Source organism: Marmota flaviventris, chromosome 11 (genome assembly GCF_047511675.1).
Source record: "Marmota flaviventris isolate mMarFla1 chromosome 11, mMarFla1.hap1, whole genome shotgun sequence".
Classification (NCBI taxonomy): Eukaryota; Metazoa; Chordata; class Mammalia; order Rodentia; family Sciuridae; genus Marmota; species Marmota flaviventris.
Window position 1 is genome coordinate 7,151,629 of NC_092508.1, and position 24,473 is coordinate 7,176,101.

General features: G+C 47.0%; 1 protein-coding gene across 9 annotated transcripts in view; it reads right to left on the minus strand.

The window, feature by feature from the left end:
* Positions 1-24,473, minus strand: part of Dis3l2 (DIS3 like 3'-5' exoribonuclease 2) — a 332,047-nt gene that overhangs the window by 44,735 nt on the left and 262,839 nt on the right. For all 9 annotated transcript variants that reach the window (XR_011709223.1, XR_011709224.1, XR_011709225.1 and 6 more), the window contains exon 13: positions 19,752-19,985. Coding sequence is in view for 6 of the 9 variants with exons in the window: in XM_071619543.1 (XP_071475644.1) it covers positions 19,752-19,985 (234 nt within the window). In the remaining 3 variants the exon portion in view is untranslated. The remainder of the gene's footprint in view (positions 1-19,751; positions 19,986-24,473) is intronic.

The following is a 24,473-nucleotide window of genomic DNA, read 5'->3' on the forward strand; positions in this document are numbered from 1 at the left end:
ACTACCTTGAGGAAGGAGCTTGCTCTGCTTGTGAACACCACCCACAAACACCCCAACAGAAGGAGGCACCTAGTCTAGAAGGAAAAGGTATGACCTACCTCTTTGTACCTTCTTTCCCACCTCTGTAGAATGGAGACAGTGACAGCACCTACTTCACAGGTTGTTGTGAAAATTAAATGAGAAAAAGCACAGAGCAGGGCCTGGCACAGCCAACACAATGATGCTGAGGTGGCAAGGCCTGGGGACAGTCCTCCTGATGGGCTGAGCTCCAAAGGAAAACCTGATATACTGAACAAGCTACTGGGCTCATCTGACTGATCACTTCAGAAGCAATCTCTAAAACCTGAGGAATTTCAAGTATCAGGAAAATCAGTTTCTTGAGCAGTATTCAGAAAACTGCTGCATATCTAAAAGCCTCCCTGAAGAAGCAGCAGGAGGAGACAAGGCCACTTGCTGGCCTCAGTGGCCCCGCAGCACTTACACTGTGCACCACGGGTCATGCCAACCAACACAGGGTCCTCTGTTTCAGGGCAGCCAACCCTGATTTTATTCCCAGTGACTGGTCTCTAGGGCTGCTTCAGATTGGCAGTGTACACCTCCAGATGAGGCTCTCTACTGGGGCAAAGCTTCTGAGAGGTCCTGCTGGGCTGGCAGCTGTGCCTTAGCATGGAGCTGCCCAATACCTTGGCACCAGCAACAACTTGTGTGTTAATCTCTGCTTTGGGAAGGAAGAGGTCACTGCGACCTGCTAGCATATGGCTGAGGCCACCGCCACAGTCTGGATACAAAACTGCTTCTATCAAGGTCTGATGCTTATCATTAGGGCAGGCCTCCAGCTGTGTTTCTATTCAGCTGTCATACCAGCCCAACCAGACTAAGCTCCGATAGGGAAATCCCAGTTGACTACTCTGGTGATTGGTCACAAGGCTTTAAATACAGGTGTTGCAGGGACCTGCACTAAACAGTGGGAATTGCAGGTTCTATGAATTGCAGGGGCACGCAGACTACTGCCCCTACTTTAAAGGAAAGGAAGTGGATGCTCAAGAGAAGTGAAATAATGCCCAAGGTCAGCGAGACATAAATCAGTACTTGGCCCATTTGGAAACAGAACCCAAGCCTCTACAGTTTTGCATTGCCTCCTGGGCATCCTTGCTCTCTCTTTCCCCATAGGTAGGAGCTCCAGCAACTTAGCACTCCTTCCTCTAGGTCCCAACAGACAGGCAGACATGGTGCTAGGACATCAGCCTTCTGAGGCTTTCTGGCAAAGGCATCACTGAAGAATAAACTGGGGACCTCCTTTCATCCACCAGAATTTAGGACAGGCAACCTCAGGGAGAACGTTGGTCTACCCAGATTCAGGAGAGTCTGGGTAGAAGGAAGGGGCTCTGAGGCAGGCCTGAAGAGGCAGTGTCAAGGGTGGGGAACGGAGGGCTAGGTACACCCTCTGGGGTGAGAGCAAGGGAGACAGAGGGTGGGCTGGCCCCATCTCTGCAATGACCCTGCCCTCTGGTTGGCTCAGTCACACAGCTGGTTAGCAGTGATACCAGAACTCCAGCCAAAGGCTTCTCATGCTCAGGGTTTGCAAAAGCCTAAAAGAGGAAATGTTATTCAGCTAGTCAAAATACTGAGTGGCAGGAAAAAAGAAAGAAATACAAAAACTAAAATTAGTATAGGATCTATTGGGCTAGGGACTCAGATAGCCAGTTTCTACTACTTACATCACGGGCCCCTTCTATGACTTCATCCATAAAATGAAAACATCAAAAAGGTGATTCCCTGAGGCTTCTCTCTGTGCCACAGTTCTGCAAGTATCATCTCTGTGGCACCCAGCACACTGTGTAGTGGAGGGGAAGGGCTGGCAGACAAACTAAATCACGGACTCTCATGCTATGGGAGTGCAGAGGAGGATCTGGTCGAGCAGCCTGCGTGGATTAGAAGAGGCAAGACAGCAAAGATCTGAACAATGCAGACAGGAGAGGCTCCAGGTGATGGGCCCTTTAGTGTGCCCAGGGCAGAGACCAGCTAGGTCATGCCCATCGATGTATCCCTGGCACCGACCTGAGTTCTCAGCAAAGTTGGTACTCAATAAGCAACAGATGAGGGAACAAATGACCAAAACCAGAGGGAAGGATGACTACTTACTGTTCCACAATAAGTAACAGATAGGTCTGACTACAAGTAAAGTACAACTTGATAATAGACAAAATAATATTGATGATGGGAACACTACTGTCAAGATTTACTGAGCTTACTCAAGAACCTTTTTGTGCTGAGCACATTCACCCATGCTCTTGCTGAATTCCCCTCACTGGTCTTCGAGGGTGGGTACAATCGCCATTCCTCCCAAGCGCTGGAAACCTGGAGCTCATGGTGGTTGAGAGGTGTTCTCCGGGTCCTGCATCTGCAGCTCTGGGACTTGAGTCCAGGGGCCCTTTCCATAAGACAACAGAGCCTCAGCTTATGTCAATGAAAACTAAAACTGGGCCCTCTTCTGTGTCTGGTCCCTTCCTAGGCCCCCTGGAGCCAAAAGATGTGGACTGCTTTCCAACATCAGGCACCCCTGAGTGGAACCCCAGCCCTTTCCCGGGGCAGTGCTGGTGTCCCACATGGGGAATAACAACAAACAAATCCTTTTTTATAATTATAGAGCCACAGAAATTGCAAAGATGGGACTGAGTTTCCACATCCCCATTGTCCCATTTTCACCTGTAAGGTCACATCTTACCTAATTACAGTATAGCACCAAAACCAGGAAACGACACAGCCTCTTTATAAACATGGCTGAATGTGTGTAGCTGCCTCTGCCATCTAGACACAGCCTGCCCTTTCAGGATAAGGGTCTCTCTCCTGGTCCCACCTTCCCTAATCCCTGGCAATCATTGGTGTGGTCTCTGCTCCTTCTCTGAATTTTTGTCATTTTAAGAAATTTCTATAAATGTAATCATATGATATTTTAAATGCAGTTTTTAGATTTGTAGAAAAATATGAAAAAATATCCACATCCAACAAGAGAAAGAACTAAGAGGCAGGAGAAACTGCCACTTACGACTTTGTGCCCTTGGAGAAGTCGGTCACCCCACGCCTCAGTTTCCCCATCTATAAAAATGGGTAAGCAGCTTAAGGATTAAAAGAGGTAAATTATGAAAAGCACTTGGCAAACAGAAGGTTTGTAATAAATCCTAGTTCTTTGTTGTTACTACTTAAAAGCCAAGGAGGCCTATGAGCTTCTTTATGGAAAATGAGGCTCCTGGTGGTCACAGGTGATAAAGGACATGAGCTCAGCAGCACTTAAATGACCCAGGCTATTTTTCCTCTCTCTTTCCAGACTCCATTGTGGAAGCAAACTGGGACTTCTAAAGGGTACTTCCCACAGAAATCTCTATGCCCAGCTCCACAGCAGCCACCAGGTGCCAGGTTCACAGGGGGCCTAGAATTCTGAAGGTGGGAAAACTGGCCGAGTGCTCTCCACTCAGCACAGAATGTCTCCTGAGTGGCCAGGCTGATGGGAGGCCCCTAGCAGCTTCCTGAGCTCAGAGAAGAGGCCAGTGCCAAAGTAGGGTAGGGGTCAGATGAGTGATTGAATTAGGTGCCGCATGGATACCCCACAAAGCTCCACATCACTCAAAGGCTGTATGTGTGAAGGGGGACAATGGCCTGTACTACCCACGAGGTCACCTCTACTATGACTAGCTATGGAAATCTGAAAAAAGTCTCCCCAAAAATCACATATGCAAAGACTCCATTATATAGCTGAGAGAGCACTCGACTTGGAGCCTTTGAGTAGCTGGGAACCCAGCACAAATGGCTGGCTAGATCTTAAGCAATATGCCTACAGCCCATTGAAAATGGGACAAAACCAGGCATTCAGGATCCTTCATGATTTATTGAAAGTGGTATTGTCTGGGCCTCTGCATGGCACCAGCAGGGGTGGGTTGGGGGCGCTTCTCCTGATGGCGGGGTCACCCATGTGTCTCCTGTTCTCTTGGACTTTTCAACTCCCCTGGCCAGTGTTCACTCACTCTGTTTTTCTCCTTTGAAGTTATAGAATACGGCCTCATCGATCACTGACATGTTGGGTTTCAAAAGGACTGGGAGTGAATTCACATTTTTTTTTTTTTTTATCAAGCGAGAAGGGCTCAGTTAGGAAGAGAGTGCAATCAGAAGGTGGGGGGGAGGCGGGGCACAGGCATGGTGAACACGATTGCTTTGCCCCAGTTCCATGCTGAGCGTCAGGGCTCATGGTGGGGAACAGAGGCTTTCATGGCATGCCACACACTGCTCCCAAGTGCCCACGTGGTTCACCATGGTCTCTCCAGCAAGAACTGATGCTGCCTGCTAGTCCTGCTAGCTGTATCTCGGGGGTGTGAGCAGGACTGAGGCAGATGTTCGAGGCAGGGGAGGGATGTGCGCCGGCCCCCCAGGCTGCACCCTCTGGGTGCCTTTAACTGAATGGCCCCAGTGCACCTCAAGTTAGAGGGTGCCTGCCTTTCCTCCCCGGGTGGCACCACATCCCCTAGCTACTCAAGAAGAAGCCCACGAGTATCCAGATGTTCTCCTTCCATGTTTTGGTCCTGATTTCATTACTCAGCCTCTCTCACCTGTCCCTTCCTGTCAGCAGTATGACCTCAAGGTAGAGCCTCAGCTGGGGGACGACTGCAGCCCTCGAGTTGGCGTTCTGGATGTGCACACATTGACCCCTTCCAATGCAGCCTCTACCGAGCTGCGAGAAAGGGCTCTCTGAAACAAAAGTTCTTTCCTTCACTCCCAAGTGTAAAATGCTTCAACAGTACCACGCTGGAGTCAAGGACACACTCATATTTCAGGATAGAGCAAAGGAGGTCCCTCAAGATCAGCTGGTCACATCTCCAACAGCATCTCCCATAGCCATGCCAATGTAATGCACATTCAAGAATGTCTCAACCACTGCACTGCTGTGTCTGAAACTTTCTTGGAGAAGCCATTTTCCATCTGCCCTCACCTGCCCTCCCCTACTGGGACAGGAATCTTCTGCTGCTCCTGTGAATAACCTAGCACACTTACACTCTGGAACCTGTGTTTCTAGAAGACAGGAATGGCTTATCTGTCTTGCAGGGATTGAAACCCAAAGCAAAATTATCAGTGTTACTTTCTGAACATGTTTGTTGCACTGTATTTTCCCATGGGTGAAAGATGGCAGCCTCTACTTAGGCTCAGCTGATGTGGGTCATCTCAGATCTCCATCAACATCCGCTGCACAGCCTTCCCAGGCAAGCAGTCCTTGGCCTCTCACCCACAGCAGGCTTTCTTCCCACCACACAGTGCTCCAGCTGTCCTGAGGAAAACTCAATTCCAATGGCAGTTGTAACCAGCAAGCTGCCTTGTTGACTGTAATTTTTAAAAGCCTCCTGGTTAGGAGATTAAAGCATGATGGGGTGACTCACTGACATGGGGGTTTGAATATAATCAGCAAAGCTCTAGATTTGGCACCATTCACCATTCCAACTGTAGGCAACACTCAGGAGGATTTACCTAGAAAGTTTAGGGGTTTTTCTCTTATCATTCCATACCCTCTTTTCAAAAGATGAAATCTTTAGTTCTATTTATCTATTTAGTTCTATGGCCAAGTCTGAAGCCATGGAAAATTCTTTTCCTGGGGCAACATCCTTTGCAGATGAGTCCTGGAAGGCACCATGCCTGGCAAGGCCCAGGTCCAACTCTCTTCCAAATCGCTCAGGTGTGTCTGACTTTGTTTCTGAAACTATTTTCCAAAAGGAACTTCTGGGATTGAGAAATAATGTGCTTAGAAAGGAAGGGGGAAACTAAAAGTAAATCCCAAAACTATTAAAGCTCCAGAAGAAAATCTTTGTGATCCTGGGTTAGTCACAAGTTTCTTAGATATGATACCAAAAGCATAATCTGTAAAGAAAAATTTTAAAAATTGACTTCATTAAAATGAAAAACTTCTGCTTTGCAAAAGAGAGAAGCAAGTCAGAGAGAGTAAAGAGATATGAGAATGAACAGCAAGTCAAAGGCTGGAGGAAATACTGCAAATCACATATCTAGTAGGGAATTTGTATTAAAATAAAGAACCCTTAAAACTCAGTAACAAGAAACTAACTAGCCATTAAAAGTCATAAAGAGTGAAGCTATGTGGTGAAGAAATGCAGCAGTTGTGTGTGTGTGTGTGTGTGTGTGTGTTAAATACACACTTACCATATGACCCAGCAATTCTGTTTCTAAGGATTTACCCAAGTGAAATGAAAATGGCTATACGAAAGCTTATTGGCAGATATGGGATTATTCACAGTGCCAAAACCTGGAAAAAATCCAAGTATCCTTCAACTGATAAAAGGCAGAACAAACTGTGGTACATCCATATGATGGCATGGACTCTATGACAAAAGGGAACTTAAAGACTATCAACTGGACAATTCCATTTATATGATATTCTGGAAAAGCCAAAAGAACAGTGATAGAAAACAGGTTAGTGAGCCAGGTACTGTGGCATATGTCTATCATTCCAGTGGCTCGGGAGGCTGAGGCAGGAGGATACAAGGTTGAGGTCATCCTGGGCAACATGACAAAACCATCTATAAAACAAAACAAAACAAAAAGCCTGGGATGTAGTTTAGTGGTAAAGTGCCCCTGGGTTCAATCAGCAGCAGCAGCAGCAGCAACAACAAACAAACAAACAACAAAAAAAAAAAAAAAAAGAAAGAAAGAAACAAAAGAGGTTAGTGGCTGCCAAAGGCTAAAGGTAGGTAGGAGGGGTTGACTATTAAGGGCTACTCAGGAACTTTCTAGGGTGATGGAACTGCCCTTATGTACATGACTGTGTGTATAGCTTACATAACTGTGTGTTAAAAAGGGTGAATTTTACTGTAGGTATTAATAAGGCAAAAGGTGATTCTGACTAAACATGGCTGGGGAGTCTGTGTTAGGAGATCCCAGAGACAGGATGTGAAACCTGGCCTTTTACAGACAAAGCAAAGAGACTGAAGTGTTGGGTGGAGCCACAGCAGGAAAAAAAAATGCAACTCAGAACAATAATAAAACCCCATTTCCAATCTGCGATGTTAACCGATTAAGGCAAACCCACAAGCTGGCAGCTCAGTGAGAAGGGTGACAGTGTACCATTGTTGTGTGCCTTGAACACCTCAGAGCTCAAGTGGCCCCACCTTCCTGGGAAATATACTGAAGCCAGAAGCTCGAAAAATGTCCACTCTAGGATACAGAGCTATTATTAGACAAGGAGTGACCAATGGCTATTAGTTGTTTTCATATTAATTTCAAAATTTTTTATAAAACAAATGTATTATTTTTATGATGAAACAATGAAAGTTACTTTAAAAAAATTTCACAGAAAGGTTAATTTCCTTCAATCTAGTATTAAGAATGCATTCCTAAGGAAATAACTCATAATACCTCTTTCATTTTGTAAGGGGGGACCTGGAACTGTCCTGGCTGTAACCACCTGGGGAAAGCGTTCTGCTGTATACAGATACTGTCCTTATCTCCATGTGACCAACAAGGAAACTGAGCACACAAGAATTAACGTCACCCTGCTGGGTGAAAGCCAGGGCTAGAGCTGGGCAGTGGACCCAGAGGCTACGCTCTGGACCCCCACCCTTGATGCCCTGCAGAAGGGCCTCAGCATGCTTCAGGGACTGGATCCTGGTAGCAACAAGATAGTTGAGATGCTGGGCCTGGGCCGTCGGGAGGGAAATGGGGACTGAATAAGAGTCCTAAGCCAGTTCCTAGATAGACAGGGGTCCAGAGACACAGGGTGGGCAGCAAGGAGTCAGGCAACCAGATCAGGAAGCTGGGTAGCTGGGAGGGGCCCAGAAAGAGGTGCTCAAAGTTCTGTTGCTCTCCAAGGAGGCCAGGGTGAGTGGGCAGAAATGTGAGGCAGTCAGGCAACACAGAGTTGGGGCAGTGTGGAAGAAGCGCTAAGACCCAGGATGTGGCTGGGGTGGAGCAGGAGAAAGGTAGGGGCGCATGCTTGACTACTTACAGAACCAAACCACATCACTTACAGAGCACAACACACCAGCATTCTCAGAGCTCAGTCCTAGCCCTTGCTCAAATGGGCTCAGACCTGAGCAGATTCTAATCCTCAGCAGAATTTCTTATTTAGGTGACTCAGCTAAACACAAGCAGATAAGGAGCCTGCTAGGGCTCCCCACCCCTTCGCCCTATGTGCTGCCCTCATGTCCCTCCACTCTGGCAGATTTCCTTTATTTTAGGAGGTCACAATTCAAAGGGCAGCTAAATAATTTCTCTTTGTTTTCAGCATTTCCAGTATTTTCTTTTTTCAGGGCCGAGGGCCAGGCAAGCGCTCTGCTACTGATCTAAATCCCCAACCCCCATTTTAAGTATTTTCTAACAGCAAATTGCTAACCCTCATCATACAGAAGAAAACTTTTAGACAGAATGACTGTGTTTCTAGCTGACTTTTTTTTTTTAAATAATTGTTTAGTTGTTGATGGACCTTTATTTTATTTATATATGGTGCCGAGAATTGAACCCAGTGCCCCACACATACCAGGCAAGCGCTCCACCACTGAGCCACAACCCTAGCCTAGCTGACTTTTAAAGTACCCCTTTGGCCACAGCTTGTATCCTCATGTGAAATACCAGAGCAGGCACCTGAACACAGGCCCAGGTTCTTCCTGTGTCCTTCTTCCACTGTCTCTACTTCCTCTGGGAGGTAACGTGCTACTCTGAGAGCTGATATCATATTCTAATCTTTCTGTCCCCAGGGCCTAGCAGGTACTCTGTACCTAGTAGATACTCAAAAAATGTGGGAAATTAAAAAGATAAGTCAATTGGAATATTGTCAAGCTAGAAAATAATTTTAAGATTCTAATTTCTCTCTAGTTTAACAACATATGTCATTTGCATATGTTCCTTAAAATGGGGATGAAAGTATGATTACAAAACAAAACCAGTTGTGCTACAATACTATCATCCTTTCAGGAATGCAGAAACTTCTTAAGGAATTATGGAACCCCAATTATAAATGGCAGACTATAAAATGGGCATTATGTCCTCAGGCCCCCATGGCCTCAATGACATCCATTCGCTAGCAGCCTGTGGCCACCCGGTGGTACACTCCATGAGGCCTGGCGTGCCTCCTGCACCTGACAACGTGAGAGGCTGATGGTGAGAGAGGAACCACAAGTGGTCTGCTCCCACCAGTCCAGGGTCAAGACTGTGGACAGAGAGGAAAAGAGAAGCAAAGCTACAAAGCAAAATCAATGTGGACCTAGAATAGGCTCACTAGGCACCCAGGAAGCCCCAGTTGTCAGGAGGGCAGGGGGAGAAAGGGGGAGGATGAAGAGGGGGAAGACAACTACTGTGGGGCAGGCTCCTCAAGGGAGTGGGGTGTGGGACTGGGTGAACAAGTGGGGTCCCAGGCTCTGCAAAGGCAGGGAAGGAGGAAGGGAGAAGGCAGAGAGCTGGCAGGAAGCAGGTGCACCACTAGCAGATACACAGCAAGGGCCTCCAGAGGCAGGAGGGTCTGGAACTGATGTATGAGCCCAGTGGTTTTCACATGTGGGTCTCAGATGAAGCAGAATGTGGGGAAAATGAGACAATTAAACAGACTTCACCAAGCTCAACCCAGTCAATGTAAATGACTACTGGGTAATATGAAATTATGTTTAAATAATGGAGATAATAGACTAGCTTTTTAAAGAAAGTGTCCTTGCCTGGCAAAATAAAAAAACAGTAATCCTATATTTTGTCCCTCAAATATTTTTGAGAATCTTGTTGGTCCATGACACCTGCAGGTTTTTGGGTGTCAAGGCATAGGCAATATTTAGGGGGAACTCAGTGTAGCAGTGGAGTTTAAGACAGGGGTCTGGCCTGGGAAGCAGAGCCCCTAGCTCACTGAACAATGAAAAAGGAAATCAACTGTGTCATTCCAAAGTAGCAGTCATGGTTGAAATCTAAGGATCAGCTGCAAGGGTTTCCTTTCTCCAATGCAGGTTTTACGTCAAAGAATTCCATGTCTCTTATGTAGCTGTTTGGCTCACACTCCAGTGACGGGGGTGTGACATGGGGGCAGGGCAAGGACATGCAGAGTGTCCTGTGAATATAAAGGTGACAAGTCCTACTGTTTCCAAATCATGAGTACAATTACCCCAAAAGGCAGGGTTCCAGGGAGGTCAAATTGCATCCTACCTGATAAGGCTACTAACCTGAAAGAAGAGGAAGGAGGGTGCTGGGCATGGTCCAAGCCTGTTTTACTTAATTGCCCCTGGAAAGTCAGAGACTTACACTTGAGGATGCTCTCAATGCTGACCAGGATGTGACCTAGTCTCTTTTCTGACAGCCCAGCAGCAACCATGCAGAATATGTATGTCCTAGGGAGGTCACTTCCACTCAAAGCAAATATGGACTCTCATCTGAATTGCGCAGAGGGAACATCAGGCTGGAGAGCTTCCCCTGCTACTCAGCTCATTCTCTGTCACAAGGACAAGAGGAGTGGCTGATGGTGGCTCGCCCTAGAGAGAATCCTCTCAAGAGACAGGTAGAGATTTGGTGCCTCCTCACCTCTCCATGCTGAGGGTCAGCATCTCCCTTCCCTCGTGGCACCTCGGGGTCTCTGCCTTCCCTTGGAGAGCCCCTTCTGCCAGGCTCCCCTGCAGGGGTGCGGCTGCACATGAGAGAGAACACAAAAGTGCTCAGTGGTCTCAGAAGCACTGCAAACCCCTGGGGTGCTGAAGCTTCCTGGCTCCTCACACCTGTCCAGGCAGCTCCACCTCAGAAACTCCTCATTACACCCTGTTTTAGAACCTTGGATGCCCTGGAAAATAATCAAACACCCAACCCTTTTATTCAGGAGAGGAAGACCGGCCCTGGCGGTTCATAATGTGTGTCTAATTCTCTTACATAAAGGCCCCTCCCCTCTAAGGACACAGTCCACTCTCCCCACTGTGGCTGGCACCACCCACTTATTAGAAAGACCAGTATGCACAGTGGTGTTTAGAAACCTGGAAGCACCTGGGTAAAAACTAAGCACTGTGCAGGGGCTGGTTTAAGAACTAAATCTTAGGAAAGGAGATAGGGTAGCAATTGGAAGATGACAAGGTACTGTGACTGAAGACAGGTGACAGGTATAAATAAAGTGTTAGAGGCATGCTAAAGGGGAGGGCTGGTGGAGCAGGTTGTGCCTGGGAAAAGCAAGGTGTGGCAAATGCAAACCTCTCTGCAGAGGCTCTGGAGCCTGAGAAGTGAACAAGAAGTTACAGAGGAGGTGGTGAAGGAGGCGGTGAAGAAATGAGCCTGGATATGGGCACATGGAAAGAACCAGAAGTGAAAAGCTTCTGGAGTAGAAGCCAGACTATTTTCTAGAGTAACTTAGAAAGTAGTATTCAGGGTCCTGCTGAGGCTCTGCACTGGCCCTGCCCACAAGAACAGAAGCAGCACTGCAGCCCTGTCCTAGAAGGGCACCCACAGTCAGGGTGCTAGGACCACCCTGGAAGCACCCAGGGATTCCATCAGCCCTGACTCAAGCCGCTGTGCTTTTGCTTTTGTTTTACCTACGTTTCTAGTAAGTACACACAGTTCTTCGCAAGATCACTAGGTAGCCCTAGGGTAGGAAATTTGTCTTATGCTGCCTTCTGGCTCCTTATCAGGGGTGAGTGGCATTCATACTACAAGAGGAACTCCAGAGGAAGCCTAACTGTCCAGTGTCAGAAGCAATCGTGTCTGAGTGTGCATGTGTGATAACTTCCAGAATAAACCCAATCCCTTCTAATTTTTGTGAACTGTAAGTAATGGCTATGTGACATGTCTAAAGGAAGACTGAGCATGTGAAGAGTGGAGGGCTATAATAATAAGCTGCTCGGCAGGGTTAGTCTGACACTTAATGATATATATTAGTTTTTATGTATAGGTTAATAAGCTGCAAATAGTGATCTGCTCAAATAAGTAACTGTAATTAGTATTAGTTATATATAAGTAGGTCAAATTTGTTTACGCCTTGGAATGCATAAGCATGAATTGTTTTCTGTAATTTCATGTGAAATTAAAGCTCAATAATGAAATCAATCTCTGCCCCAGCTCTCTCCCTCAAAGGAAAGAATCTAGAACCCCATGACTGGCATTCTTGTGCTCCCAATTCCCTGTGAAGCCCAGAGTGCAGTGTGCTCCCCTGCCTCCTTTGCACAGCCTTCCTGGAGAGCCCTGTGTGCATGAGAGCAAGGAACCTCAGCTAGGGGTTTATTTTATAAATGCGATAGATGCATTTAAGTGAAAATTTTGCTAATATGATTGTTATGAAACTGGTAACTGGGAAAAACAAGGAAAATCAGGCAGGCTAATAAGTATTCTTTAAGCTTCACTGACTCTAGAACTAGCCGTGGCCTGAAGTAATGTGCTGTCAACATTTAAATGGAAACCCCGAGCTTCTAGCAGGAGCCCTCCTGGACCTGTCTGTCACTACCCTAACAAGGAGGGGGTGGTTCTTATGGGGGCCAGAGTATCTAGAGCAAGTCTGTTTTCTCTAGCCTTAATTCAGTTGATTTCCTTATAAGTATTCTTGTCAGGCCTGGGAGCTATTTTACACAGGGGAGGTAAGGGCGACAAGAAAACTAATGCAGTCACAAGTGTTCTCTAAGAATCTGAGGGAGATGGTTGCTCTCACACCAGTGCAGATGTGAGGGTTCCTCTAAGGAGAGGAAGGGAGACATTAGTTTGGGGCAGGGGTCACTCTCCAGTCTCAACATTAGCCAAGAGTTTTGCAGGGTATTTTCAACTACCTCTGTCTGTTATTTCAAATGTTAGGAGCCTTAGAAATACTTTTCACAATAACTAATGCAATGGGGAAATCCTTTCACATGTGCCTGGGCACAGGAGAGAGCAGGAGAGAGCTAGCGAGGGCAAACCTACAGGCAGAGCGCCCGCTTCTTAGGTGCCCTGATTCACGTGCTGCCGAGAGCAGGAGCTGGTATGACCTCTCTTAAAGGGACACAGCAGTGTGTTTCAAGATTCTTAAAAATGTCCACATCCCTGCCGGTCATCACAATTTAAAGACTGTCAGAAATAAAGATCAGGCTGAGATTTATGAACAAAAAAAGGCAATCATACTATTATTTATAGTACCAAAAATCATAACTAAAATGTCCAAAACTGGGAGTACTTACATGTTTAAGAGATTATTGATATGACAAAATATAATGCAGGCATTATAAAGTTCTAGAAAGCTACATCCCTCGGGCCCTAGATTTCCTCAGGACACAGGGAAAAATTCATTGCTTACTGTTACAGAGCAGAACATATTATATATATATGTATATAATGTTATGTTAACTACCTTCCCTCCTGTCATAATGTGGTGAGGGGAAAAATCCACGAGAAATGATAGTATATACCTCCAAAAATAAAAAGAATTCACACCAAAATAATAACAGTGGTTATTTCTTGGAAATGGGATTTCAGGTGATTTTAGTTTCTTCTTTATACTCTTCTATTCTCTAAATTGCTATAGTCTATTAGAAAGCTTTCTTTCTGGAGGCAGAAGCAGGGCAGAGGCGAACGTGGGGTCTTGGCTGATGATTCTGGTGATTCCCACCCTCCTGTCTCGCCTGTCTAGGCTTCAAGTCCAGTGTTGGCCGAGCCCTCCCTCGAGAGGTCCTTCCTTATACAGCTCCATAACCGCTTCTATGCTGCTGGCCCCCAAATGGTTACCCCTTGCCCAACCTGCCTGATAATGGTTTCATGGCGCTCCACCTCGTTCCTGCAGTCTTCAAGGCCTAGCCCCTTCCCCTTTTTCTAGCTTCACCCTCTCTACGCTCTACACCACACAACTGGAACAGTCTTCCATCTCTTGCCCCTCTGTGCCTGCGCCTGCACTCTGCTGGCCTCTGCAGCTGGGCTGGTCCCTTGGGTCTTTCTAGAGCCTCTGCTGGGAGATCATGCTCACCCCAGGCCAACCTCTCCAAGGCAGTACCCCTTGTGTGGGTTGTCCCACACAGCATTCTTTTCTGGTCTTCTTCAGGCTCCATCACAACCTTAAGAACTGGGTCTGAGTCTTATTCCTTCATCTTTACATGTTTAGCACCCAGCACACTAGGCCCCCAATCAAAGCTTTCTGAAGACATGCTGAGGGATGGACTCTCTAAAAAGCATGCCTCCTGGTCAGCAGCTTACTCTTGTGTTTTACTCATGACATATCAATGAGACTAAGAGTCAGATGGTGTGAAAGTGCCCTTCCTCATCATAATCAGCAGAGAGCTGGGACACTCACTTCTGGAGAGCTGCTGTGTAGAAGGGAAGGAACAGAACCAGATCGTATGAGACACACTGCTTTCAGCATTGGGGCGGGTGCGGGAAAAGCCACCCAGCCTCCCCAGAGCCTGTTCTGTCAAGAGCAGTCCCCGCAGTCAGTCAGCCAGGAAGGCATGGGGGCCCTACCCTGGCTGGGAGGAGCCTGCAGAGGGGTTAATGAGAGCCACTGATCCTTTGGCTTCAGGCTGATTAAAGCGACCTGTGCTGGTAAATAGAGCAAGGGAGCTGGTGCTGAACAGATTTGTCCTTCTACTGCCATCCTCCAATCAGACCTGCTAAACATGGTACTAATCAAAGGAATAATTTACTTAATTGCAAGAAACCATCCTGGGAGCTAACATAGCACAACTGTTCTCCATTACCCAGCCTGGCTTCCCAGGGAAGTGATGATGAGCTGCTAAAAGCTCACTGGGTGATAGGGCTGAACTGCTTGCCCTTCATTTAAGCAGGGGTCATCAGCAACGTGTGGACCCACAGGCCAAAACTGCTTTTCAACCATTCAGGTGCCAAAAATAAGCTTTACATTTTTAAATGGTTGAAAAATAATCAAAGGGAGAATAATATTTCATACATGTGACAACGGTATGAAATTCAAGTCCTTCAAGTTTTATGGGATCACAACCACCTTCATTCATTTAAAGCACGTGGACATGGCAGGGCTGAGGAGCAACACAGAGATCATATGGCCTGTGAGCCCAAATCATTTTCTCTGGCCCTTTAACAAGTCTGCCAACCCCTGATTTAAAGACTAGGCTAGGTCAAGGTCATCCACAACAGCATTCCATAGCAGCTTGGGTCCCAGAGTATTAAGTGATCTCCATTAACAAGGTCAGCTTTACAATCAAGTCTACAAAGAAACTTCCTGAAGTCTGGGCTTCAAAATTGTCTCAAGTAGGATTTATATGAGATGCAGCTGAGAATTTAGGAAAGCTACAGCCTCCTTTAGTTTGGAGGAATTTGCCTCAGAAGATGGAAACAACAGGGTACCTCACCCAACTTCAAACACCCTCTGAATTCAGAAATTGCTTCAACTCTGCCCCATGACCCCTGCGGGGGGGTAGGGCTCCCACAGGCCCCAGGCGTAACCATAGAAGTTCTCACCTCAGCAGCCTTCCGGGAGGTGCTGTCACCTGACTGAACAGAGAGGCTGGGGAGAAAGCCCCAGAAAGCTTGAGTCTCCCAAAACTATAGACTGTTCCTAAGTTTTTGTTCTCTCCCAAAGCTCAAGATGCAGATGAGATTATAAACCATTGTGATTTTTATTATTTTTTTTACTATAAATATAAAAAAATGTCTGGGCAACCTTATGGCAGCCTCCTTTTAAGAAATAGGAGATACATGTTATAAACAACCTAGAATAAGCATCTTTGTTAAGTCCCTGTGTTATCATGATGGCAGCAAACGTGGAGATGGAAAACATGGAAAGGACATCATTTAACTCATTCAACTGAAAAGCACAAGACTGCATCTGAGGCCTGCATTTGCTTTTGGGTAGTCATTTCATTGCAAAACCCTATCTGGAACCAGGTCTGAGCTCCAGGAAAGAGACATCTGGAGCGGGCATCCCACCTGGTAGGCACTGCTGCCCAGTGCATTTCCCATCACAGGACACAGCAAGTTTGCTATTATCTGATTGCATGGTGGAGTCAGGAACAGGAGGCCCCAGGCTGAGGCTCACCAGCTCAGACAAGGTTGAGGCAGTTGCACTCTGTTCCCCTTGACTGGGGAACACCCAGTGGTCACGCTGCTCTGCTTTTCTGAGGTTATCATAGTTTCTGTCCCAGACTCCACAACAGGCACCAGATTAGAGACATGTACTCCACCCTTATTCATCTCAAGGGCAAACCCACTACTTAGAAAGGTGAAACTTCTGGTTTGGCTGATTTATCCTGGACCCATGGGCCTAATGTGTGACATGGATGGTGTCTCCTCTCTAATTGAGCTAACTTTTGTAAAAGGATGTATTTTTTAGGCCACCACCCAAAACGTGGACATTGTGAACTGGGGCAAAAAAGCTTCAGAGAACAACTCCAAACAGTAGACTACTCAAACAGCACCAAGGAAAAATGGATTTTTGTGAGGGCAAAAGCAGGCAGTAAGGACAGGAGGACAAATGCAGTGACTTCTGAATGGGGCCATTTAGCTGATTTATAAACGATCTCACCAGTGTCCCTGGCTGTGGGAGATTGATGTCTCCTCCTTCTAAAGCTGGGGTCCCCCAGACTTGTTTTCTGGAAAACCAAGGAATAAACTCCAAGGATGCAAATTCGTTATTTTCAGACCTTAATTAACTGGAACCTAATTAGGACTTTTGAGAGTGTTTTTTCTCCCACTTTAAAGGAAAACTTTTTTTTTCTTAAGTCAGCATGGTATAAATGGAGAGAAACTGAACAAAGAGCTATTTGGATGTTTTGCCTTTGGGGGTCTCAGCTTTCTAATTTATAAATTGAAAAGGCCATTGAGGTTTAGATATCAAAAGTCATTTTCAGCAATAAAATGTGGATTCTTGGACATGCCGACAATTTATCAATAATCTGTGAAGGTTCCCTGTCTTCACCATCACACCTCTCCTACTGCTGCGAACTGAGGTCACCCGGCAGTCTTTTCCAGTTTGTTGAGTATTTCACACACTTAATCCAATTGAACTTTACATCAACCTGATGGGGTAATGTCTCTGTTATACCAGAAACCCGCATAGTTGGTGTGACTGAGTAGCACTTGATGAGTTATTCTAGAAGTCAGGTAAAGAAGGGAAACATGTAGAACAGATTATATATATACATATACATAAACACACACACACACACATATAATTTTGTGTTTTGGTTTAATTTATATAAGTGCACATTCATTTACTATTGTTGAAAAAGTAAGCCTTTTTAAAAAGTATATGCTAATTAGATTTCCACAGTCTTTTCTGAATGAACTACACTCAATTTATTGTCTTTTACTTACAGTTTAAGCCATTTGTAAAGCAATTTGAATACAGAATGATTCTTGAATTTTAGGATTTCCCCTGCACTTGTACAGTTGTCTCACCTACAGAATGTTTATTTATTTATTTATTTTTGATAGTACTAGAGATGGAACCCAGGCTGAGCACAGTTGGCAACTGCTCTATCACTGAGCTACATCCCCAGTCCTTTTATTTAATTTTATTTTGAAACAGGGAGTCTTGCTAAGTTGCCCAGGCTGGCCTGGAACTTGAGATCCTGCTCCTCAGGTTTCCTAGTAGCTGGGATTACAGGCACGTGCCACCGTACCCAGCAAAAACAGAATTTTCAAACACTCATCCAAATCTTTCCAAAATATTTAACTTAGTTTTTACAAAAACAACACATTTCTTTTTTATGATTGTATTCAATTACTTGACCTAATATTTAGGTAAACTAGATAGTTATTTATATTTAATTACAACAATGCATGACAAGTGCTGGAATCACCTAGGTTCAGGGACATATGCACAATTCCCCTGATCATGGAAGGAAGAGGTGCTAAACAGCGTGAGGGCAGCCATGAGCACCAGGCACTGCTGTGCACAGAGGAAGGGGAGTGCTGGTGAGATGGCTGTGAGCATCCAGGCAGTGAGTTTTAAGAAGACAAGTGGAGCCAGGCGTGGTGGCGCCAAATTCCAGCAACTTGGGAGGCTGAGACAGGAGGTTTGCAAGTTCAAGGCTGGCTGCGCAACTAATGAGACCATGACTCAAAACAGAAAAGGGCTGGAGGGCTCAGTGGTAAAGCACTTGCCTAGCATGCATGAGGCCCTGGTTCAATCCCCAGAACTGGAAAACAAACCAACCAACTCACACAAAACACAAACAAAACTTGCCCACTCACACACACACACACACACCAAAAAAACAAAACAAAACAAAAAACAAACAAACAAACAAACAAAAAAAAAACCAGGAGGCAGCAGAAAGGCTGAACTGGAGCTGAGGAGGAAGGTCAGGGCATCATTAGTATCCATGCAGCTGAGAGTTAAAACCAGGAGAGCAGAAGAGTCCATTCAGGGAGGGAATGTGGAGCGAGATGAAAGGAAGGTGGGGAAGATCCCAGTGAATGGGATCCCAGGGTGAGCAGAGGTAGAGGCTTCTAGAAAGGGGACATTACTAGAGATATACAAAGGGAGATTCAGGAGGTGGCCCAAGGGCCTAGTGCAGGACTGATATCCAGGAAGCAAGAATCCAGGGGGTGCTGGGGGTGGCAATTAGAGTGCCTTGGGGATTTGCAGGAAGCACGGAGCCCTGCTGCAGTCTCCTATGCCTTAGTCCCTCTTCCTCCAGCTCATGTCCTCCTCCTGCTATTCTGCCTATCATCTCCCCTGAGCATGCAGAAGGGCAGGAGAGTTCAAGGAGCTGCTCTGACTGCAAGCACAGGCAGGTCTGATCATCCAGGTCCTGAGACCTTACTATTAGGTTGGGGCAGCACCTATTTGCAATGCCTGCTAGGAAGCAGTCATGCAGGATTGTGGCAGAAGGTAGGATGAAATCAGAACCTCCACTGCAAGGTCTTAAAGCAGGGCTGGGGAAAGAAGTCTCTGCAGGGTAAGCTATGCTAATGGTCTGATAAGCAGATCCCTCAGGCAATCCCAGTGATCTTGCTGCTACCCACTCCATTTTTAAGACACATGGAGACAATTCCACAGCACACAATGGCCTGGGGAGGAAAGTGTGGGTCAGAAATACAAATGAAAAAAGATTCCATGATATAAAACATAAGCTCCACTCTTGTAATGTGCTGACAAGCAATGAAGAGAGAATTCCTGGGTCCTAGCTGTTATCAACTCTGGAATATGGAAATTTACCTGATCCAAGTGACAGCTGCCTAAGTCCCAGTGGGCTGACAGTGTCAGATTCACTGCGACTGCAGCCACTGTTTGCTTCAACAGCCAACATTCTCCAGGCCCCTCTCTTCCCTACTTCTTCAGATGTTAAACAAATAACTCTCTTTGAGGAATAAGAAGGGGGGGGCTGGGGCTGGGGCTCAGTGGTAGAGCCCTTGCCTAGCATGTGTGAGGCACTGGGTTTGATCCTCAGCACCATATAAAAATAAAAAAATAAAATTAAGCTAAAAAATCCACATAATATTAAAAAAAATGACATACTGTTTTTTGACCCTCACAATCACACACTGGCCAGCTACTTCCTAAACATGGGTGTCTTCAGTTCTTGCCTTCATGAGAAGGGATTCAAACTAAGAACCTGAAGTGAGGATCAAATCCCAGGCACAGCCTCTCCACAGAAAACAGCAGTGGTTTGCTTGCAGAGCTACCTGCACAGACACCATCCTTTTCTGTGACTGTGTCACCAGGCCTCATGCCTGTGGAGTCTGGAGGGTGGGTGGGAGAGCAGCACAGTGTGGTGGAATGCCTGGGGAAAAGCCAGGAGAGACAAAGACTGCCATGCTGCCTCATCCCACTGGCTTCAGGAATGAGTCAAACTTTACGGCTGCACTGAACAAAACACACTGACCTGATCCAAACGCAGTGCGCCATCCACAAAGCGCTGTTGGCGAAGCTGTTTTGCGATTCCGTGCAGGTTCAGGACCGCCTGGTGCACTTCCTCGCTGCTGTGTTCTGGGGAGATGGGGGGCAGCTCCTCCTCAGGGATCTTCTCAGATGGGCTTTCAATCATGCTCTGAGCATGCTCATAGCTCAGTTTGGTGCAGGAGCGGATGATGGTCCGGCCAAACCACTCCTTGAGGATCTGCAGAGACAGACACATTGTGAAAAAGCTGGGAGGATATGCTTTTCCAGGATTTTCTTCATTCAAGCCTTCACCACACAAACTCAACAAAGATTTATGGAGTGCTTGACCTTGTGCTCAGGATGCTGTTACACAGTTGAATCAGACATGGTTGCTGCTGCCCTCAAGCAGCTGGGACTCTACCAGACCTGGGCTGAATTCGATAGGCAGTCAAAGTCTACGAAGGTCCCCAAACACACCTCGAAGAGTGAAAAGCCTGTGAGAATCTTCTTCATTAGTTTTAGGAGAGTGGTCATCAATTCATAACTTGGGGCAGGAGGAAGGGACAGTTGCCAGAGATGTGACAGATGATGTCTGGGCTTGGTAATGGCTGAGGAGGAAGGAAAGGGGAGAAAGTAGGGCCATGGACAGAAGCAGAGGACACAGGTGAGGAGGAAGGATGAGTGGACAATGGGAAAACCAATTTCCACATGTCTATGTAGAGAAAGAACAGGGTTTTGGACAACAATCCCTTACTGTGAGGGACTGTCCTGTCATTATTAAATGTTGAGCAGGATCCCTGGCCTCCACCCACTAGAGGCCAGTAACATCCCCCCTCCCCAGCTAACAACCAGAAATGTCTCTAGACATTGCCAAGTGTCCCCTGGGGAAAAAGCCCAGACTCCAGGGGCTATGCCAGCTCAGTGGTGGAGCTTGATGAATGCAGAGATTACTTTGAGGTATATTTCAGTCTTTCAATTTCTCTGTATTTTCTATAAGCCTTTATGGTTTTAAGAAGAAAATAAAATAAAACATGAAAATTCTGGGGGGACTTCCAAGTCTGAGGTGCAGATTGAGATCCAGATGAGGGTATCTATAGGGCATCTGGGGTGCTGGCTCAGGGCCTGAGATGGTGGCTGGTCTGGTTCAGAGAGCTGGCACCACCCCTCCAGGGGCTCAAGGAAGGAAGAGACGGGCTGCGTTCCCCTATACCTGCCCATGCAGGGAACAGGGAAGCCAGAGGATGAGAACAGAAGAAAAATAAGAGGGTCCAGAAAGGAAAAGACCAGGTATGTCTAGTGGTAGGAAAAGGGGCGTGGGGGAGAACTGTTAGAAAAAAGGACACTGACATGCAACAAGACCATTTAAAATGGCACTTCCTACGAGACAGGCACTGATGACCCACTTTCCACACGGCAGCTACTGATTCTCCCAACAGTCCTATGAGGTAGGAAGTTTATGAACCTCATTCTTCAGTCAGGAAACCAAGGCACAGAGAAAAAAAGTAATTTGTCCAAGGCCATGTCACTACAGAATGGCAAAGGGGAACAGAACCCAGGTAGTGCCACCTCAGTGTTTAGCTCTAACTCACCAGTGTCACACAGCACCATCTGAATGTCAAGAGGATTAAAAGAAAGAGAAGTCCAGGCATGCAGCACTGCACCTAGCACTCGGGATGTCAGAAAGACTGCACACTCCGGACACCCTGGGCCGGGCTCCTCTGCCTTCAGGGCAGCCAGAACTTTGTCTCCATCATCCTCAGCCTCAAGCATGTGTCCATATGCCACTCAAAAAGTGACACTTCAGGGCTGGGGCTATGGCTCAGTGGTAGAGTGCTTGCCTAGCATGTGTAAGGCACTGGGTTCGATTCTCAGCACCATGTATAATTAATAAATAAAATAAAGGTCCATTAATGACTAATAAAAATATTTTTTAAAAAAGTGACACTTCTTGAACGGGTCATGATATGAAAAAGTCTGGGAAGCTTTGGGTGGGGGATGAGCATATGGCTAAGCAGAGGCAATGCAATTACTGTGGATGGTGGTTTCCAGAAGACTGACGAGAAGGAAAGCCGTTGAGAACCATGACAGAGGGTGCATTCGTTGTGTTTACAGGGTAGGGAGAAGAAACCAGTATGGAAGGAAGACTGAGTACATAGAAAAACAACAGGACCTGGGGTTAAATGGAGGTGATGGAGGCCATCCATCCAGTGTGGGAAGAGAGGCCTGGGGAGGCAGGCAGGGAGGAGGGGGATGAGCCCCAGGGGAAAAAGAGTGAAGTAGGGAGTGCTCACACCAGAGAGCCCCAGTCTATGCAGGAAAGGATGAAGGAGACAGTTCAAGGCTCTAGGGCCTGAGGAAAGTGGAAAAGTTCCAAGATGCAGACTGTGAGAATCATGATTCTGAAGCAAGGGAAGGCAGCAGAGCTGAGTGATTGGGGGTGAGGGCATGCAAGAAGGGGTGAGCATTGGTCAGGAGCGGAACCTTCAAGTCTGGGCATGCAACACCCTCTTGCTCTTCACCAGCCAAACCACTCTGTTCACAGCCTCAGAGACGATGCCTCCCATGAACAGCCCTCAGAAGGTCTGTATGTAAGTGCTCCTCTAGGGCAGAGCCCAGCTCAGGACTGCCCACCCGACAAGGCCTTCATGGACACATCTGCTAAGCTGACAGGCTACAGAAAGCCCTCTGGTGCCCACATCCTCCCTTTAAAGAAGAATCAACACTGTCAAAAAATGGCAGCCGTGAGATGGAGGATGAGAATGATGACAATCATTCATGTCTTGTATTCATTCAGTGCAAAGAGCTATAGAGAGTTGTGCATTTAATTTTTTCTTAAAAAAAAAAAATACAATCCTGAAACTATGCTTTCCAGATTATTCCAAGAACTAGGAGGAACTCAAATGCACATTTGAGTCTTACACTGTGGCAAGCAGGACCTGAAGCCGGCTCTTGGGAGCTCCTGTGCTGCAGGCAAGGGTGCCCACAGCGCCAATCCAGTCCTGTCCAACAGCTGGGGGTGCCCTGTGCAGGAGGGAGCCCCTTCCAGGGCAGCCCAGGCTTGCCCTACACACCACATTTCCTGAAGAGAGCTGCTCCAACCTCCTCTAGAATGACAGGGCCACGGCCTCTTCATTCTTGTGGTCTCAGTGTTTTCCCCTGGAGAGTCGGCTTGCTTCCGTTTCTCCCTTTCCTTCCAAATCCAGTCCCTCCTCCCGTGTGTCCATATTGTGTTTGTTAGACAGCCTGTCTTCCACTCGCTCAGGGAATCTAGCTTCCACCCCACGCCACGCCTCTCTTTCTCACAGGTCACAAGTGGCCTCGTGGATTCCTTCCTGTGCCCAGGTCACAAGGTGTGTGGCCTCCCGGGGTCTGTGTTCTTTTTCCCTAGAGGATGCTCTGAGCAGGTGACCTCAGCACCCTAAGGGGCATTTGTTTTCACCTAAGCTGTGGGGCCACGAACTGCTTTAGAATCTAATGAGAGCCCTGATGAGATTCACCCCACAACATGTGCATGAAATTTGGCAGCAAGCTACGTGAGGTACCCCAAGCCTATGCACACCTTTGTCGCTCTCCATGCATACCTTTGTCGCTCTCGCTGAACCCTCTGATTGCTGAGCCCTGACCAGGGGCTTCATGTAATCTCGGGGAGTTCTTAAAGTTCATTACCTGGCCCTTTCCCAAATCAGATGCCCCCGCCCCCAGCTTGTTTACTGCCATCCTGGCGGCACATGCAGTTCACCTGAAGTACCGCTCCCTGTCCAATGGGCACCTCTGCTCTTTTGCTTCCTTCTCAGTCAAGGCAGAAGTCCCTTCCCAACAACACACCTGGATGCTGCCAAGCTGGGGCCTGAGTTGGTGTTTCCTGAAGCTCTTTCCCCTGGCTTCAGCCCTCCCCTCACAGCTGCATCTCTGGAAATCTGCCCTGATCTTCTTTTTAAACATACAAAGGGTTGAGGAGGAGGCCTGGAGTCACACCTGACAGTCACTAAAATAATTATGAGGCTAGGAAAAGCGGCCTGAAACCACCTCTGGGAAGGAAGGATGCCTGTGGCAGCTGCAGCGGGAAAGCAAAGATCCACCCAGAGGGGACCAGGAGCAGCCAGCCCCAGCGTGGAAGGCAGGCCTCTCTGGAGGGAACACCTCATTAATTTCCAATTTGGAAACTGTACTCACATCAACGCCCAGTCCATAACCAGGGCCAGTGGCAGAAGACAAAAGGACAAAGGGTTTTTCATGGAAAAAGTTAAAAAGCCACGAGGAGATGCATAAACAAAACCCTTCAGAAGAAGATCATGTCCTGCTTCTGCGGAATCACAGGACTCGGACCACTCCTGCGGCAGGCAGCAAGTTTGCTGCACACACTCTGAGACACTAGTGCTGAGAATGTCAGGTTAACAGAGTCGGCCCTGACTGCAGGGTATTGCTGGGAAAACCCTGGGCCAACTAGGAGCCCACACCATCCACTGTGCATGGCACCTCTACATCCAGGAAGACTGAAACAGCCCAGCACCCTCAGTCCCAGACCCTGACATCCCACACAGGCGGGGGAGGGGGAGTCCCTTATTCAGCCTGTTCAACAGCTGAGAAAACAGACTTCCTGAGAGTCACACAAGCTCCCAAGTGGCAGCCATGGGCAGATCCACAACCAAAGGCTTAGATTCAAAGTCTATTTTTTCTTATATTTCAGCTGAATGTCATAAAATAGAAAAGCGAGAGATGTGAAATA